General features: G+C 32.9%; 3 protein-coding genes across 3 annotated transcripts; all 3 read left to right on the plus strand.

Annotated features, from left to right (window-relative positions):
* The first annotated feature begins 5,762 nt into the window (after positions 1-5,762).
* LOC121808864 lies at positions 5,763-6,173 on the plus strand. The gene has a single exon (XM_042209435.1). The coding sequence runs from the start codon at positions 5,763-5,765 to the stop codon at positions 6,171-6,173; it is 411 nt and encodes a 136-aa protein (XP_042065369.1).
* A 4,103-nt stretch (positions 6,174-10,276) lies between these two features.
* On the plus strand, positions 10,277-11,089 carry LOC121806957 (WUSCHEL-related homeobox 11-like). Its single transcript, XM_042207134.1, has 2 exons — positions 10,277-10,816; positions 10,881-11,089. The coding sequence occupies exons 1-2, from the start codon at positions 10,318-10,320 to the stop codon at positions 11,087-11,089; spliced, it is 708 nt and encodes a 235-aa protein (XP_042063068.1). The 5' UTR covers positions 10,277-10,317.
* Positions 11,090-16,047: 4,958 nt separating this feature from the next.
* Positions 16,048-18,910, plus strand: LOC121806958 (40S ribosomal protein S2-4-like). The gene is made up of 3 exons (XM_042207135.1): positions 16,048-16,818; positions 17,245-17,395; positions 18,599-18,910. Exons 1-3 carry the CDS (start codon positions 16,307-16,309, stop codon positions 18,752-18,754), a joined length of 819 nt encoding a protein of 272 aa, XP_042063069.1. The 5' UTR covers positions 16,048-16,306; the 3' UTR covers positions 18,755-18,910.
* Positions 18,911-20,440: the final 1,530 nt, after the last annotated feature.

The following is a 20,440-nucleotide window of genomic DNA, read 5'->3' on the forward strand; positions in this document are numbered from 1 at the left end:
TTGATTCATAAAAAGTTCGAGGATATGTTTTTACAAATTCCACATAGGAAAAATGTTGGGGGATTTAAGTCCCTCACTCACCTTCAATGTGTCCACCACTTTTTTATATGCATTGGGTCAATATGCAAGATTATAACTCAGAATTAAATCTATATTTTGTTTGGTTCATGAGATTGAATCTCACGCCTCAATCTTATATGGATAATTATGTGATAATTAGTCATAGCTACCAAATATAACATAAATGAACTATTATATGAAAATAAAGGTAGCCTGGTCTAGTCTCCAATGGGGCAAACCCATAGTTTACAAAAACAACCAACAAATCCAAACATTAAAAAAAAGGTCTGCAGTAAACTTACAACCCAAAAAAATATATTTGTATCAATCTATTGTTGAGAAATGTAAATGCTCTTTGAATGTACAAGACTGACACTGAAATATTTATTTTGTTACGAAAATATAGGGGAAGGAAGGAGTTATAGCATACAGGCCCATGAGTGGTAGAAATTGTTAGTTTGAGTTATGGGCTTCAGCAACCAATTCCATTGGGCCAGTTTAACTTTTATTAGGCAATGCAATTTTTAATGAGTTACCAATATTAACTTTCGAGTATGTAGTTAAGATAATCATTATTATTAATATTTAATTGGGGTCAATTGAATACTTGTTTATTTTCTTGGGTAAATTAGACATGTTATCTAAACTATTAGCTGGTTAAATTTGTACATAAATCTTCACCATAACATTACAAAAGATAGTTTTTTAAATGCCAAAATTGATAAATTGATAGTATTAAAAAAAAGTATAGCAATCGAGACACAATCTATTAAATAGTGGAGTACATTTTAAAATTTAAATGGATATCAAATACACAAGTGGCCGGAGTGAGTATATTATTAAAGGGCATTACTTCTTGGATACAATTTCCATTTGTTGCTAAAGTAGAAGTGCGTAGCGAAGTTGACAAAAGTGGAAAGCTACCAACCCTAAATTAGAATATTAATGAAGTGATTATAATTGTAAATGAATGGACAGCAACCGAACAATTAGGGTTGAGCTTTTAGGACACATTAGATGTCCCTCTCCCACTTTCCAATCCTACAACTTTTAACACTCTACCTTCTTCTTATCACTTTAATCTTCCTTATTACCTATCAATGTGGTTAATCATATTAATTGATGGGTATATTTTCAACCAGAACCACACTTATTTTTTATTTTTTGATGCATTCGTACACTTTTTAGGTACATATAGACTTAAATGTATTCAAGTCCTCTATAATATAGATAAAATATACAATATGAATAGAGTGTTGTCAACAAAATGAGACGCTATTACTATTTCAAAATTATATAATCAAAAGTAAGTTAAAAGCACTAGAGAAAACAACAATTTCGGAAAGGTTTTGATCTCTGCCAAATTCAAAATAATGATGCTGCCAGTTAAACTCTCTATTTCTTGGAACATTCTTATCTCGTGAAATTAATTTGTTTTATAAGTAATATCTCAATTGTGGAGATCTTGAACTTAGTCATTAGGTTTAAGTGTCACCAACTTCTTGGATTGAGATTGTTAATCTCTAAAATCTCAAGATTCGAGTTTACCGTGATGCAGCCTTTAAAATTTCTGTTTATTCATCCAAGAAAAAAGTTATACATAAAATACTTATAATGACAACGCATAATGTACTTATTATTTCACATAAACTAAAAGGTTCTCTTTTCATATATTGATATATATGCGACTGCAAATTATTTTGATCGTGTAAAATAGAAAGAGATATGGAGTATGTAATAATTGTGACGGCTATAAATTGCCATGATAGACCATAGAGCTGAGCAAGCCGCCGAATGATGGGCCCAAATCGATCAATTCAAGCACTTACCTTCATTAATTAGGCTTAAAGATCTAACTAGGAAAAAACTAATCTAATAAAATAGTTGTGATTTAATATGGAATGAGCAAATTTAAGCCACGTGAGCATGTAAACGGCCGTGTTGATGGATTATAAATTTAGGATTTATCTTTTTAAAATCCATAAGACAACGGAAATCAGTATGTAATATGGCATTTAATTTCTTTATTTTCTTTCAAATATAGAATCATAAAAATGTTCATTATACATATATAATTGGAATACACTCAATCATAGGACTTTATTAGGAACACACACATTGGTTGTTAAAAGTATGTCTTCTTTAAGTTAATAATTATTTAATCTTAAATAAAATTTGTTCAAATTGTAAAGTAAAATAACAGAGAAACATGAGGAAGAGAGTTGGAGAGAGAATTGGGGAAATTTGTTTAGATTACTGTGTAGTTTTACCAAACTAGTACTCAATGGTAGTACCCTCTTTAGTCTTAATTTACACAATTAACTATGCTATTAATCGAACTAATACTGCTGACAGTGACGTATCTACTAAGGAACAAGGGGTACAACTGTACCCCCAAAATGAAATATTAGCATTATATATTGAGAAAATAACCAAGTTAGTTCCTTAGCCCAGTGGTAGAATCTTCCTTTAGCAAATTGGTAGCCTAAGTTTGATTCCCACTCAATTCAGATTTTCAGCCCCTTTTTCTTGTTATTTTAGTTTCTTCATTTTTTCTCTTTTAGTTTTAAGTCTTTTTATGTATTTTAGCAATCTAATAAAAGATTATGCATTTATTTTATTTCTTTTCAAATTAGTTATTTCTCTTGAAAAGTATTTTCATTATTTTTTATGAATTTAATTTTCTCTTCTAATGCATCTTATTTTGTACATATATTTCTATTTTAAATTCATCTTATACATTTTATGCATTTATATTTAAAACAATTTCTTATCTTATAAAGCATTATGCATTTAGTTATTTTCTAATGAATTTTAATATTAACTTTTTGTTTTAATTTATTCTATTGTATTTTATTTTTTTATTTTCTATTTTTTTTGTAAATAATTGAAACATTGCTCAAATAGCCAAATGATGATTTATTGGTAAAATAACCCATAAAAAAGATAAATTATTAAAAGATAACACACTATTAATGCTAAAACAATTTATCTATAATATATAAATCTAAGAACCTTTATTTTGAATAATGAATGTCATTTAAGTAGTAGTAACACTAATTTAAAAATAATTCACATCTATATACAAAGTATAATCTTAATTGAAAATAAAAATAAAAATTTTGATTGAGAGAACAAATTAAAAAGAAGAAAAAGGATCGGATATTGAAGATTTACGCTATAATTATTTATCGTACCCCCAAACCGAAATCGGAATATAATCAAAATACACACAAACTTCTCTATTCAACATATCATACTTAACAAAATTACGCAAAATTAAACATTCTTTTTTCACTCACCTGTGGTATTTAAGTTTTTGTTTTACCGAAACAAAATTTAGTTGGTAAGACATTTCTTCTTCAATCAATATGTTGAGGATTTCAGTTACATCGATGTCTGTTTGTGAACTGTTATTCGAAAATTTCGTAGTATTAAATTTTAATCCAATCAACATATATAAGACTTGCACCAGTAATCACGTTGTCAATTTGTGTGTATTTTGATTATATTCCGATTTAAAGTTTGATGGATGAAATCACGTGTAATATGAACAACTAAATAAATTTTCTACTTGCTTGTCGGACTAATAGTAGACCATAGAATGGTTCATGTCTTAAGACTTGATATTGTTTTCAATATTTTTTGTTTGTGTAAAAATCAATAAATTAATAATGTCATCATATTAAATCTTTTAATCTAGAAATTCGAGTTATATATTTAAGAAAATTCCCCAAATTAAACTTTGGAACAGTAGTGGATTCCCAAGTTTAGTATGGCGGAGGTTTCAACATCAACCTAGTATCCCCCCAAATTTGCCCTATTAATTAATATATAGATGCATATAACATATTTTAAAAAAATACTTTACTTAAGTCTGACAAAAATAATTAATCCAGTAAATATAGCATCAGTGGCTTGTTGGTTCCGGACCCTAATTTCCCAATTTTTTTAGAGAATATATTGATAAGCACAAAACCAACAAGAACAAAAAAAGGGATCTGTCTTTTTTCGTCCCCTACAAACAATTAATTGGGTTTTATTTTATCTGAATACAAAAAAATGATGCTTGAAAAGAGCAAAACTAGGACAGTGAAAACTGCGACTCATGTAAGAACAAGGCGAAGTCGGTTTTACATTTGTAGTTGTCCTTTGCTTTCTGATCTTCTTGAACTTTCTCTCTCTCTGTCTCTCATTCAAATTGTAGAGGTTTGGACAAAGTAAGCCAACCTTTGTGAGCCTCTCTTCTCTATCTTTGATTCTTTAATAAGTATTTAAGAATATGTGGGAAACTGGGAGTTCATATCTGCCTTAATGCCAGAAGAATTACAACTATTTGAGCAGATATTTTGGAACTTTCTTTCTTTTTTATTTAATTAACTTTCCACTTTCCCCGGTATCCATGCATTTCTGATTCCTTCTTCACATGGCCCAAACCCTACCTTCAACTTTTATGTTCTTTCACATCACTTCCATTCTTTAACTTATTTACATTTATTTCACCCACTTAAACAAATTCACATAACCAATTTAAAGGGATATACATATGTAGGAAGGATTATACTAAAATGACAACACAAATTAAAATGATAACCTACCACTAATGAGGACCGTTAGACTTGAGAACATATGCAATCTTAGCCTTTCACGTGGCAAACTTGCTAGCTTATGTATCTCAGGTTGCTGAATATATGTGATTTCGTATCGCAAATTGCTTGTAACCATATGTTGAGTTGCTTGCATATGTATCACAAATTGTTTGTCTATGTATCAAAGATTGCTTGCTTAGGTTGTCATTTTAACTATGGTGTCACCATAATGCTCTGATTGCGTGTCGATGTTGCTTGGAACCTTATGTTGAGCCGTTTGCCTATATATCGCATATTGCTTACCTACGCATCGCATATTGCATGTTACGTTGTTGTCACGTTGTTACTTTAAAAGTGGTGTCACTCTAACGCACCCATACGTAGGAATAAGTTAAATTTTGAGATGATGTAATTTGTAATTTGATGATCGTCTATAGTATTTTATGAACTATTACAATAAAAAGGCAATATGTACATAACAATTAATGTAGATTAAATGTCAAGATGGGTAGCCACAAATAATTAATGTGTAAAACATCCCAATTTAATTGGACTTGAACTAACCAAGAGACTCCTTGGTAAATCTCATATCAATTTAGTTATAAAATAGACTAAAGGCCCAAAATGGTCCCTAACATTTGACGTTTTTTTGATTTTGGTCCAAAACATTATCTTTTGGATTTTTCGGTCCCTCACATTTGAAATCGGGCCATTTTTAGTCCTAAATTGACGGAATTGGTTAAAATTGACGGAATGTAACAGTCAAAATTGACGGACCACATTAATAGTTATAACTATAGTTTATTAAGGCTAATACCTAATTAACCTAATTAATCAAAAACTTAAAAATGTAAAATTTAAACATGAAAAAAAAAATTCTTCGAACAAAACCCTTCTTCAACACTTCGATCTTTGAACAAAATTTCCCTTATCAAATTCCAGTTCGAATACCAGCTGAGATGGAGGGAGATAAATACCAGCTGCTTTATCCATTTCAATTCCCAGAGATTATCCATTCACCTCGATCTTTGAACAAAATTTCCCATCTTTAAATCGCCACCCTTATCAAATTCCAGTTCGAATTCCCGGAAATTTTGCCAAAAATCCATCATGATGGGCCACCAAAACCACCAGGATCACCAATCCAAGGTCTTCTACGAGCTCTCCGCTCTAGTCTTGAACATCATTCGCTCGCCGCCCACCGCCGACCACCACTCTCCGCGGCAGAGGTGGGACGCCATCTCCTTCCAGAGCATGACGCCGGCGGGATTCGCCTCCCTGCTCCTCGGGATCTCGCTCTCGCTCATGCTCTGTGGATCGGTCAGGTTTTACTTAGGTTTTATGTTGATGCCTTGGGTTCTTGGATTGGTTGTGTTCTTGTATTTTGTGGGGATTGTTTCCAGCATTTCGATGATTGGGAGAGCCATTCTCTGTCATAATCCCGCGCCTCCTTCGCCCACCAAGGAGATTCCTTGTGACTATTGCTGCCAATTTTGCTCCGATTTTGGTTCAAGATTCAATTAGGTTACTTGATGTTCTTCCGATTTGGGGGATTTAAAAAATCGAATTTTAAAAAAAGTTAATCCGGTCAAAATTGATTTTAATCGCGTTGACTGTGACATTCCGTCAATTTTAACCAATTCCGTCAATTTAGGACTAAAAATGGCCCGATTTCAAATGTGAGGGACCGAAAAATCCAAAAGATAATGTTTTGGACCAAAATCAAAAAAACGTCAAATGTTAGGGACCATTTTGGGACTTTAGTCTATAAAATATTAAAGTTATCATTGCTTCATATGTTGTGACAATTGAAAGGCTAATATTCTTCGTGTAGTAATTAATATTATAATGGATTAGTTTACAAAGTGTACTATCCAAATGTAAGCAAATATAAGTCAAAGAGAGATAAAAAGTTTTGTCGGAAAATACAAGCGTGCAACCGTCCACTAGGATGTACTAAAAGTACCGGCATCCATCATGCTATGTTTTTAAGTAAAATCCCAAATAAATCAATAGATCTAATGGATTTATCCATTCTAATACAACTTGATTCCATTTCTATTTAGCGGAAACTATTGGATTGAATGAAAAGATAATACTCCACTATCCGCGTATAAAAGTCTCTTTTTTTTTTTATTTTAGTCTCTCAGTGAATAGGAGTCCCGATTCATTTTTACTATAAATGATATTAGGGTCTCATGCACATTCCACTAACTCAGTCTACTCACATTTCATTTAAAAGTAAGATACTAAAGTGGGACTCATATATTATTAATTTTTTTCTATCCACTTTTCTTAATACTTCTTAAAAATCATGCTGACAATAAATGAGACTCCTATTTGCGAATCAATGGTATTGTTAAGAAAATGATTTTACCCGATTGAAATAAAAACTGAACTCTCGTGACATGCAAGTACTTTTCTTGGTTTGGTAATTAATCAAGTTTTATTCGTGAAATGGATCGAAAAAATTCTCTATTTTATGATCTTCATCTCATGTTAAAAAAAATTTAACGCTCTGCAGGCTTTTTAGTAGACACCAAATTTATATCGTAATATTGTTGAAGATGCACATGTACACCTGAAAGATAGGAGGTTTAAGTTAGTTGTCTAATTTTTTTTATTTGTAGCACTCTCAATGAACCCATTAGGGCGACAAAGAAAAACCTATCAAGAAGTGGAGGGATTCTTTAATGATTAATGGCGAATATCAACGTGCATGAACCTCAAAAACGTAAAGAATTACTTTTTGTTTGGCTTTAGTCCTAAAATAATTATTAGTCGAAAAATTGTTAAGAAAATTGCATTTTTATCGTCTCAAATAGTATTAGGTCTTGCAGAATTATTGGTGTGTGAATATTAATGTATAGAACTAGACAAATGCGAAAAATAGTTATATGAAAGAGCATGTATAAAAGTTATTTTAAGCTCCTGACGTAAGTATAGATAAGATATTAAAAATTTGAACATTTTAATCGTTTCCCTAATTTTGCTGGAAACCTTGATTTTGCCACATTTTTTATATGGTTTGTGATTAATTCTTTCATTATCTACTATTAAAAATGTAATGCTATATTAATATAATATATGATGCTAGCCCATGGAAAATGAAGAAATACCATATCGATCCATTTGTAAAATAAGATTAAATATACAATCATGGTCGATTTCTCTAGTTAATTAACACAAATTTTTTTAATTAAAGTAATTCACATGTATATTATGTATTAATACACATAGTAATTTTTCTCCCAAAGCATTGGAAGGCCACGGACTAATAATTAAAATAAAATAGTTTTTTCTCGTGCTGGTATAATGTTGTTCATGAAAAAACGGCATATTTTAATAGATTGATGAAACTTCAATATTTGCGGCTAGTCCGAACCTGCAAATCTTTCAAAAGAAGGCTTCAAATTGAGGTGTTTTCTCAGACAAAATTATAAAATTTTAGGCAAAAAACATTGAAATCATGACCTCGTGCACAAGCTGCCACACCCACACCCATACATAAGGTTAATTGTGTCAATTAAGTTATAAGTTTCATTAATCAAAACCAGTCATATTTAGATAAAATCTAGAGTTGACTTAATTCGTGTGCACATTAGATTTATTTGAGTTCTGGAGATTAATTAGACATTGGGATGTAGTTAAACTGAGTTTTACTTTTATTTTAATGTGCTCTTTTATTACTTATAGTGATTTTGGATAAAGTAATTGCTTTTATTTTTATATTGATTTCGTTTTTATTTTATTGTGTTCATGTGTTGCTTTTCTTGCATATGAATTTTGTATAAAGCGTTTGCTTTTATCAATATATAAATTTGGTTGTTTTATCTTATGATGTGGAGGAGTACTACTTAAACAAACACTTCAGCCACGATTTATATACATAGAAACATTTTCTATTAAATTGTTTTAGTTATTGTTTTCGGATCCCAACATATATACTTTTCTCATTCCATACAAAAAGTAGAGTAAAGTACAACAAAATGGATGAGAAAATTGGCAGTAAATTTTCATATATACACTGATTCAGTTGTGGATCAGTTACATTTCTCATATTCATTTCACAATTACACATTGTTACGTTTGTGGACCAATTAGGTCTTATTGGAATAATTTAAAACAATACGTGTTTAATTGTTCGAGTCCGTTTGCACAAAATTTAGTACTTATATCCAAATCATGAATTTTATTGTTTTAATAATATCTATTACAATGTAACATCATGATTATACAATATTTTCTAAAAAACTTTATATAATATATTATTTTATCATTATAACTTAAAGCTTAGAAAATCATATACTACTACTATACTCTAATTATGAATAATCAATTCTAATACTGGATTATGAAGTACTAGTAAATATAAAAATATTGAATCTAAGAATACTATACAATTAACTACCGTAAAATTTGTGGACGTATAGTTACTAGTAATAATTATTCCCTTGTTCCACCTTTAAATGTCTAATTTTTTTTTCATAAGTCCACTAATAAATACTCCTATCTCATGTCATTTTTAGAGCATTCGCAATAGCGGACGTCGCGATGGACTAGCGGCTCGTCCGTCGCGGACGTCAGCTATTGGAGCCGGCGAGCGGGTGACGGACGTCCGCGACTGACAAGAGGTTGTCCGTTGTGGGAGGCGCTCGTCCGTCCTCTCGTTCGCTATTGTGGTCAGACGACGGACAAGAGCAAGGACATCCCACTTTTTTATTTTTATTTTTATTTTTATTTTATTATTTATACTCAATATTTACAACTCATTGCACTTCATTTTTTTGTATATTTGATAAACACCAACAATTAAATGAATTAATCATATTTTTCAATTTGTTTTATTGGCTAGGGAGTCAGCTAGTCCTAGCGCTAGACTATTATTGTGCAGTGAGATGTCCTAGTGTTGTGGCAGTGTAGTGGGATGTCCTAGTGACGTGTCAGAAGGTGTTTTTGGGATGTCCTAGTGCTAGGCTATTGGGATGTCCACATTATTGTGGATGCTCTTACTACTTTTAGTAAATGGACCACATATTCCACTAATTCATTCTACTCACGTTTTATCATTATCTCTGTCCCACAAGAATATATGTACTCTTTTATTTTTAGTCCGTCCTACAAAAATATGCACTTTCTAAATTTAGAAACTCTTTTATCTTTAATAAAGTGTGACTCATTCTCTACTAATAATACTTTCATTATTTTTCTTCTAATCCTCTCTAGTTTTACTTATGCATTAAAAAAATCCGTGCCCAATCTCTCTTGAGACGGAAGAAGTATATAAAAGTAAGACTCACGTTTCATTCACTTTTATTATCCACTTTTATTTATAGAATCAAACAATTATTAAAACCCGGACCAGACAACCATAACACGTTTAATCATGAACCGAGTTGTGATAATATTTCCCATCTCAAAACTCTACCAACTGACATAGTACTATTGAAGACGAGTATATGCAAACAAAATTACAAATAATATAATATCTGGAGTCCACTCTACTAACAAGGTACTTAAGGATGAAGGCAATGGCAAAAGAGTCATTTCACCTCCTCACAATCCTATAAATTCAGTATGCAGCGTTGAAGAGCAGTAGCAACTTCAATTCCCTCCCCAAACCACACCACAATCCAAAACAAAAAACCCAATTAAATCAGCTTCAAACATGGAAGACGCCACCGCTTCACGGCAGCAGCAGCAGCAGCAGCAGGGCGAGGCCGCGGAGCAGCCGGTTCGGTCGCGGTGGACGCCGAAGCCGGAGCAAATCCTGATCCTGGAGACCATCTTCAACAGCGGCATGGTCAACCCTCCCAAAGACGAGACCGTCCGCATCCGGAAGCTTCTAGAGAAGTTCGGCTCCGTCGCCGACGCCAACGTCTTCTACTGGTTCCAGAACCGCCGCTCCCGCTCCCGCCGCCGCCAGCGCCAGGTCCAGGCCTCCCTCTCCGCCGCCGACCACCCCTCCGAAATCCGCTACGACCACACCTTCTCCCCCAATCCCCTCTCCTACCCCATGCCCAATTCGGGCTCCTCCTCCTCCTCATCGTCCTCTTTCGGGCTCGAGGGTCATAATTCGGGCTGTGGTATCGGGTTGTCGGGTTACCCCGGGCTTATGCAGGATTTTGAGCAAAGCCCCATTTTCTGCCACTCACAAAATCAATCTCGTAAATCATGGCTTGTTCTATTTCGATTTTAGATGGATTAATTGATTTTTGTCAAACCCTAAAGTTGTTGTTGGTGGTGGTGCAGAAATGATGACGGTGTTCGTGAACGGGGTGGCGACGGAGGTGGGGAGAGGGCCGGTGGATGTGAAAGCGATGTTTGGGGGGGATTTTGTGGTGTATCATTCGTCGGGATTGGCGGTGGAGATGAACGAATACGGAATTGTGATGCAGGGTTTACAGCACGGTGAAAGCTACTTTCTGGTAAATTCTTAGCCCATCGTTTTCACTCAATCTAAAACGATAGTGATAGTCGAAGAAAGATTCTGCAATGTCGGCCCTGATTTATGGAATACTTGCATTGGAAATTGGAGCTCATCCCTCATTTTTTTAATTCATCTCTGCACTGAATTCCATTCTTTTTTCCATCGGTTACACTTTTATTTTACTTTTTTACTACTATTTCATTTTATTCATCTCATCACTAAACACCTGAGATGCCTTCTCCCAATCAACTTTTCCATTACACATGTAGATTTTCTAGTGAAAAAAAATTAATCATCGACTTTTTCCAGTTTAAAGTGTATGCATGCCTATTTATAAGCATACAGATATAAGTAGTACTGCATCCGTCCCCTATTAATTGATACCGGTACAGGTTTTAAGAAACGTAACTAAAAGTAGGTGGAAAAAGTTAGTAGAATGTGAATCTTACTTTTATACATTAAATTTAAAATAAAATGTGAGTGAAATAAGTTACTGGAACGTGGGTTCCATTACCAATTAACTGGGGACGGACGAAAAATTAAATTGATGTCAATTTTAATAGGGGATAGGGGGAGTACTGTATAATTTCCAGTTTCGCTTCTTTTTAATGGGGTAATTACAGTATAGGTTCTTCCAATTTTGTGTGTTTTTTTATCAGTAAAGCACTGTCTTATTTATATGTACAACTTAGTTTCTTGTTAACAAAATGTAAGTGCTATTTTGGAATTATTTTCAGGTTCCAAGGCTTCCTTGAGTTTGAATTGGGGGATTCCATCATATATATAAATCAAAACTGCTATTGCCTTAGAATTATACCTTCATCTTGTACTTTTCTTGTTTTCCTTTCTCATTACTATATTGCTCTTCCTTCTTTATAAAAATTATTTCTTAAGCACTAGCTAGTCTATCACCCTCTCTCATTGTATGTATGTATATAATATATTACGATATATGATCGATCCAGTTGAATAATTTAGTTGCATGATGTTGTCAACTTCTATAGCTTGAAATTAATTAATCAGCAGCTAAACTCCCTTTTTGTCTAAATGAGATTTTCTATTTCTTGTATTTCGTAAGTATTTAGTCCCTAGCTAAAAACCAGCCAAATATGTAAACTTAAATGCATAAGAGTAGTGATTATATGGATTAAGATAGAACTATATTTTTAGTCCTTAGGCACCTCACTAATATTATCTATCTGCATTCTTTATTCTTTTAAAATAACATCAAATTAAAAGAATAAAACAATACTAGCAGATCGACTTATATTTTCGAAGTGAAAATTGAAGTTTAAGACAATCTATGTAGTAGCTAGTAGTCGCCGAAAAACTACTTTATAGATCAATAATGATTATCTAAATATTTAATGAGCAGGCAGATAATTACAAGATCGCATTATATTTATCCATACATATTACTCAAATTTTAGAGTCTAATTGAATTGAAACATATTTATACATTCCCTTACATGACCTACCACTTTTTATGTTCACATTGTGTATAATTAATTATTATTAATACTTTCTTAAAGATAAGTCCTGATTGCTTACATCCTAATATACCAACATTTTAATTAAAACTTGTATCATATTTTATTAGGCCTGTTTTTGGGGGGCGGATGATGCATTCGAGATCAAACACCTAATGTTAATCAAGTTCTTAAAATTGGTTTAAAATCTATCTATTAATTAATAACAAGAATTCGCAACCAACATTTAGACGCAGTGTAACAAATGCAATAAACTAAAATTTAATAAGTACTCCTACTACGTATTTGAAGCTTAATACTGGATAAATTATTAAAATCTTAAAATTTATTACTACGAACGCATGCTGATTAGTGATAAGTGTGTCTTAAAGAATAAAGTAGTACGATCAATATGATTTTGTACGTGCAATATTATTTTGTCTCTGCATAAGGTCAGAACTAATTAATTGAATATGGTTATAAATAAAAAGATTGTCCGGAATTCAATGAAAAGATTCGCAACATGCTTCACAGCACCGACCACAATAACCAATCTATAAAGCTGGCAAAGTATTTAGTTTTGTTTGATTTTAATTGAGGAAACATACTACATAATCAAATACTATAATTGGATAAGCTGGAAAAGTTTTTAGTTTTATTTGATTTTAATTGAGGAAACATAAATTTTGTATGCATAATCTAATATAATTGGAGAGAGATCCCAGGTAACACAATGATATGTAAAACTGTGTTTCATTTAATTTTTCTGATTTATTTATTAACATAATACTTCCCCTTTAATTACCTCTTTCTTAACTAATTTATAATAAATGGACAACTGATTTTACTACAAAATCACATTGAATTATTGTTGGAATATTTGAAGAACATTGAAATAGTTGAATGAACAATTACATCAAATTCTCTATGATAATTAACTTAGAACAATAAAGAAGGAGCATAAATTATAAAACGGAAGTGTTTCTTGATATATATTGAATTGAGTGGCGAAATTCAATATATATCAAGAAATTATTTTTTTCATAAGAGAGAAGGGTTGTGATCAAAATTAATATAGGTAAAGTATAAATATTTAGATCTGATAAATATTTTAAACATTTATATTGATACGCATAGAATAAGAGGATTGTGATCAAATTTAAACCTAAATATTTAAAGAGGACAATTGGTGGAATATATGAGAAATTATTTGTGAGGGGTTGGTGATGTACGAAAAATAAGGAACACTCTATCCTCAAATTCAGCCATACATTTCTTTTATTCCCAACATCTTGCTACATAACATGATAACAAGTTGGCGTGGAATTGAAACCTCTCCAGTGGAAATTAGAACTGAATTTCTCATGAGTTTCTTTGAGAGTGTGCATTTGAATTACTCTGCACCAAGATGGAAATTTGATCGCCGTTACTGACTTTAAAATTAGCTAACACAGTCATCATTTCGTCTACCATATTTCACACTTCAGTTTGGTCTTATCAAAGTATGTTGGAATATAAGATATAGTTGGAGGATTATATAAAATTCTCTATAATAATTAACTTGGAACAATAAAGAAGGAGCATACATTATAAAATGGAAGTGTTTCCACTCAATTCAATATATATCAAGAAATTGTTTTTTTATAATAGTTATGGATCTGGAGTTATGGATCTGGATCTTCTAGTAGGTGGAATATATGAGAAATTATTTATGAGGTGTAGTGATGTGGGCAAAATAAGGAACAAACTTCTCAACTTGTGCGAAACGATAAAACTCTTCCATATTTATAGTCATTACTAACGTATTTTAGAATTCTCTACTTCATTCTTTTATATTCTAAATATCTAGATTTTTCCTATAAAACTTTAGATATTTTCTTATATACGTTTGTTATTTGCACTTACTTAGAGGGTGTTGGCACCCTAATCTCCCCCATAATAAGATGCGATATAAATAAATAAATAAAAATAAGTTTTGTTTATAGTAAGGATATCATTAGAAAGATATGATGTAGGGGTTTTTTGTATATATTATTAGGGATTTTTTAGATATAAGGATATCATTAGAAAGACATTTTTCGTATCACCAACCAATAAGAATAATTGCGTTCAAGGTTTTCAACTTTTAATCGGGGTTATCATCTTCATATTGGCGAGAATGTCTTGTCTATAAAGAGCACCAAGAGCCACTAATTAAATAATTTCATAGTAAATTAACCCTACGTAATTAAAAGGCTATGGCTATTACAATGATGCAAGTTCCACTATTTGGGCATGTGTTAATTAAGATAAGAAAGTGTTAATTACATGTGTAATAAATATGTTACCCTAAGTTTTTGGCTTTATTATAAAAGCACATAATTAATTTTGGATTAATTTAATTATTGAATGAGAGATGAGGAACGTCTATAATGAGAGCTGCGGAAAGGTAAGCTATGCACTACTCATAATATATCCTTTTCCAGACATAAAATTAAACTTTTTCACCCTTTTATTTTGTTTTTTGCTATCCATATTATTTGGAATATTTATGTGCATTTTACTAAGTTCAAAGAATCAAGGGAGTATGTTTGTGGTTGAGATGTCATTCTTAGGTTTTATTGGCTTTCAATCAAGTATCAAAACAATCGTGTTATTTTATTCTTATGTTACTCATATTTGTTGCTACGTGCGGCCGCCTACGCTTTTAAATCAAGTGGGATTTTTTATGAATTATGGCTTTTATATTTTGGGATCGAGTGTGGGCTGTCGAGTATTATCATTATACATGGCTTGTATTGTGAACATTGACAAATTAAATGACAATCCAATATACCACAAAATGAGAATTGTTTATCATTGAGTAATACTACATTCGTCCCACATTACCGGTCACATTTATTTTTATGCACTCGTTTTGTAAAAATAATAATAAATAGTTAAAGTCGAGAAATAGTAAAATAAGAGAGAAAATAAGGTAGAGAAGAGTTTTCTTTACATTATTTTCTCTTTTACTTTACTATTTTCCACTTTAACTATTATTTATTATCATTTTTACAAAATGAGTGCATAAAAGTAAATGTGATAGTTAATGCGGGACGGAGGTAGTACATTGGTTCGTGTGATGACATGAGAATTTTTTTAATCAAAGTTTAAGATGTCAAGTATTTTAGTGGAAGACCAAACTGTTCAATAATTAGGAAATCCTAATATATTTGGAATTTATTATCTATTAATTAAAACTATGCGTGGTGTATGTGCGCATGCGTGTGCATATATATTTGTACGTGTTTTATTACTAATATTTATCGTCTAACTTGTTATTTGTGGCATTTTTTTGGTATTGAATTTAGAAAAATTGTGTTTTTATTAGATCAAACGGAGATAAAATAAATTAAAATGAAGAATCCAGTAGGAGAAAAAAGTTAAATAAAGTAAAAGAAAGTTAAAAGGAAGAATCCAGTAGGAGAAAAGAGTTAAATAAAGTAAAAGAAAAAATAAAGTAAGTGAGATTAGTTATTTTTATTTTAAGCAATTTCAATTATACTGAATCAAATATTCATATTTTCAGGGACAAAGAATAGTCAGTAATAAAATAAAATTGGGCCAAGTGTTGAAGCTAATTAGGCCCAGAATTAATACTCTCATTTTCAATAGCTAAACCCCTGAGCCCGTTTAACAGCCCATCATCTGTATCAAAACCCCCCTTTCTAATCTACGGTTTTGCACATTCAAACAGAGTCGTTCAGCTTTCTCTCTCATATCTCCCAGCTACAACAATGGCGAACAGAGGCGTAGGTGACCGCGGCGGCTTCGGCCGTGGATTTGGCGGGCGCGGACGCGGCGGAGATAGAGGCGGCCGGGGGCGTGGACGCCGCCCCCGCCGTGAGGCGGAAGAGGAGAAATGGGTCCCCGTCACCAAGCTCGGCCGGCTGGTGAGGGACGGCAAGATCAAATCCCTCGAGCAAATCTACCTACACTCCCTCCCGATCAAGGAATACCAAATAATCGATGCCCTAGTTGGTCCGTCGCTCAAGGACGAGGTCATGAAGATCATGCCTGTTCAGAAGCAGACGCGGGCAGGGCAGAGGACGCGATTCAAGGCGTTCGTCGTCGTCGGCGATAGCAACGGCCATGTAGGGCTCGGCGTGAAGTGCTCGAAGGAGGTGGCGACGGCGATTCGCGGCGCGATTATTCTGGCGAAATTGTCGGTGATCCCCGTGAGGAGGGGATACTGGGGAAATAAAATCGGTAAGCCGCACACGGTGCCGTGCAAGGTGACCGGAAAGTTGTTAAGTACCCAGCCACAATCGTGGAGTGAACTCTCAAAATAGAACACACACAACAATTTTAAACGTAACCCAGATGCGATAAGATGAGCTTTATTGATAAGAACAGAATGAAAGCGAAAGATTACACTCAAAAGGAATAACAGAGGAATGAAGTAACAGACACTGCCTCGGATCAACGATCCTAGCCCACGACAATCACTCAATTGGCAGCCTTCAGAAATGTGGTCCCTCATGCTTATATACTGCTATCTCCAGCTCATCATTCGGTTAGCATTTCCTCCACATGCCAACCACACTTCCTCCACACGCTAATCCGGATATATCTCGTGCTCTTTATTTCATTTGTACCCTACTAGAATGACTAGGTGCATGCATCACCTCCTACGTTGCATACACACGTCAGCTCACACCTATGCATGCAACAGCGGGTCCGTGTTGGTGAGGATGGTGCCGGCGCCCCATGGTTCAGGGATTGTGGCTGCGCGTGTGCCGAAGAAGGTGCTGCAGATGGCCGGTATCGATGATGTGTTCACCTGCTCCCGTGGATCCACTAAAACCCTCGGCAACTTCGTCAAGGTATAATTCTTTTATGCTCGCTTTCAATTTGTTTTGTTTAGCTCGATACTCATTATACTTTGATTATGGTTCATAAATCCCCAATTAGGGCTGAGGCGGTTACAATGTATGGACTGTGGCTCTCTTATTAGGTACTCCCTCCGTCCATGAAATATTGTCCAAGTTTGACGCGGCACGAGTTTTAAGAAATATGAAGAAAAATGGGTTGAAAATTTTAGTGGAATGAAGGTTCCACATTTATATATTAGTTTTATAATAGAATGTGAAGTTAAAGAGTTGGGGGAAAGTGGGGTTACTTACCAAAAATAGAAAAAAGCAAAGTGGACAACTTTTTACGGACTGGACAACATTTCACTGGCTGAGGGAGTACTTACTATAGTTTCTTTATCTTTTTAGGCCTTTATGGAGTCTGATGGTCTAATCCAATGTTTATTTTGGTGGATTGATTGTTTTTGAGCTTCTATCAATTTGTATCACCCACTCAAAGTAAATGCCTTGGTATATTGTTACTTCTCTTCATATGTTCGATTTTTGTTGTGTCAGCTACAATGCTATCAAATACTACTCCCTCCGGCCCATAATAGATGGCATATTTGGGGAATGACTTGGGATTTTGGGAGACTGTTGTTTTGTGTGATAGGTGGTGAGAAAAAATAGTATATTTATATTAGTGTGAGATAGAGCTTTTTAAAAAAAGGAAACGTGACATCTTTTGTGTGACAAAACTAAAAAGGAAAGTGTGACACGGAGGGAATATTACTTTGTGTTGGTCTTGTGGGTAACTTGTGGCGGTGTTATCAGTAAACCTAACCGCCATGGCGTGGCATGGCAGTTTTGCTGTAGTGGCTGCCATATCTGTGGCAGCGTATTGACATTCGTCTTTCCTCTTTAACCCATTCATAAAAAACCCAGACCATTTACCCATAATTAAAATAGGTTTCGGCATTTTGCAAACTTTTCAGACTCCACTCTCCACCCACTCGCCAGCCATGCCACCAATGTTTTGTGTGCAAGTATTTGATTAACCATGATTCAGTTTGTATACAATATTTGCGTTTCCATGGTTCAGTTTGTATGCTGTATTGGATTTGCCATGCTTCAGTAAATGTATCCAATGCTGTTTAAATAACAGTTGATATTCAATAATGATTTTCCATGGTTGAGTAAAGCTTATGGCGAGTGATTTGAACTTTTTTCATGCAGGCAACTTTCGATTGCTTGTTGAAGACATATGGCTTCCTAACTCCAGACTTCTGGAGGGAGACTCGATTCTCAAAATCTCCGTTCCAGGAATACACAGATTTGCTCGCAAAGCCGACTGGCAAGATTCTACATGTTGTGGACGAAGTTGAGGCCTAAGCTAAACGAAAGGAATTGTTTTTGCAAGGACATTCTACATTCTGAGTTAAATTTTGTAGTACTAGTATTTTTTTGTCACATTGGATAGTTAGCTTTTATTCGAGAATGGGTCGTGTTGTGTTTCTGTAGTTTTGTTTACAAAGCATAGGTTTTCTACTATTTTTCCTCCCATTATACTTCTTGAATATGAGACATTAATAATTGTAGTATCTTGAGTTTGGATGTTTCATGACTTTCATCCTTTATTTTCATAATTTGGCTCTAGTCAAAAAACTATTCAGAAAAACTAGTATTCTCTCCGTCCCATAATAATTGTCACTTTTATTGTGGGTATGAGTTTTAAGAAATGTAAAGAAAAGTTGGGTGGAAAAGTTAGTGGAATGTGGGATATACTTTTTTATTGGTTTTATAATAAAATGTGAGTGAAGTAAATTAGTGGAATGTGAGACCTACTTATCATTTATGGTAAAAATGAAGTGTGACGATTATTGTAGGATGGAGTGAAATGGAAAAAAATGATAATTATTGTGGGACGGAGGGAGCACTATGTATTGTGTTTCGAGGTGATTTACAATTTTCAATTTTTCATACATCACATTTAATATTAGGAAACTTAGGACAAGTAAACCAAACGAGCCTTCTAGTACATGTAAATGTAATTGTGTAAGGAGAGCAACTAACTAAATTAATGTTGATGGAATTGAGTGGTGATTCTTTTCTCCATTTATTTATTTATTTGGTAGTACTATATTTTTTTACGAATCATAATTAAGAATAGTCATTCATTTCATTTATCAGTGATTCGGTATCAGTATTTCATTCACATTTCTTCCTATTTTAAGTTTTTGGAAAATGTTACTCATGTATATTACTAGTACTACTATAATAGAATAAATTGCAAATTTAGCATATGGTGAATGCATAGTGTATATTGTGGTACTTCATATAAATAAATTGCATCACAGATCTCTGGATTTAAGTGTTACTATATCATTCTTATTTTATAATTTGACAATTTCTGGATTTAAGTGTTACTATATCTTTCTTATTTTATCTTTTTCAATCTCAAGAAAAAATTTGACAATTTTTATTTGTTCTCATTAGTCATTTCTCTTTCTCCTCTCAGTGCTCTGTTATGCTTTCATTTCTCTCTCTTAACATGTGTTTAAAATAAAATTAATTTTTATAGTCTCCAAAATATTCCTTTATACAAATATTATATACTCCTATAATGTTAGATGATATCTGATAAAATATGACTAAAGTTTTGCAGTACTATGAAATACTACATTTTTGTTTATTTATAACTAAAATATATACATATGTAAAATTGTAGGAAAATATAATAAATAAAAATAAAACAACTAAACGATCAAGTTTTTATAGTATTTTCAAAGGTTGATAAAATGAAGAAATAAAATAATTGTTTTAATAAAGTTTAAGCATCAAATTAAACAGAAAATATTATTCCAATACATAAACATAAATTGAGTATAAGTATTAAAAAATGTAACTAGTTAAGAGACATAAATGAGAAATATGAGAATAGAGTATAAAAACAAATAGAAATAGTCAAATTTGTCCCTAAAACTGAAAATGCTAAAATGTGAAAACTGAAAAATAATATATGAAATAATATCTCAAATGAATTAGAACATTACTATATAAACCTGTTATGCAAATTTA

Source organism: Salvia splendens, chromosome 6 (assembly GCF_004379255.2).
Source record: "Salvia splendens isolate huo1 chromosome 6, SspV2, whole genome shotgun sequence".
Classification (NCBI taxonomy): domain Eukaryota; kingdom Viridiplantae; phylum Streptophyta; class Magnoliopsida; order Lamiales; family Lamiaceae; genus Salvia; species Salvia splendens.

Coding starts and splice junctions, on each gene's coding strand:
- LOC121806958 (XM_042207135.1), top strand. CDS start 16,307: ATGGCGAACAGAGGCGTAGGTGACCGCGGCGGCTTCGGCCGTGGATTT. Junction 16,819..17,244: donor TGCAAGGTGACCGGAAAGTT/GTTAAGTACCCA, acceptor TGCATGCAACAG/CGGGTCCGTGTTGGTGAGGA. Junction 17,396..18,598: donor CCCTCGGCAACTTCGTCAAG/GTATAATTCTTT, acceptor TTTTTCATGCAG/GCAACTTTCGATTGCTTGTT.
- LOC121808864 (XM_042209435.1), top strand. CDS start 5,763: ATGGGCCACCAAAACCACCAGGATCACCAATCCAAGGTCTTCTACGAG.
- LOC121806957 (XM_042207134.1), top strand. CDS start 10,318: ATGGAAGACGCCACCGCTTCACGGCAGCAGCAGCAGCAGCAGCAGGGC. Junction 10,817..10,880: donor CCACTCACAAAATCAATCTC/GTAAATCATGGC, acceptor CAAACCCTAAAG/TTGTTGTTGGTGGTGGTGCA.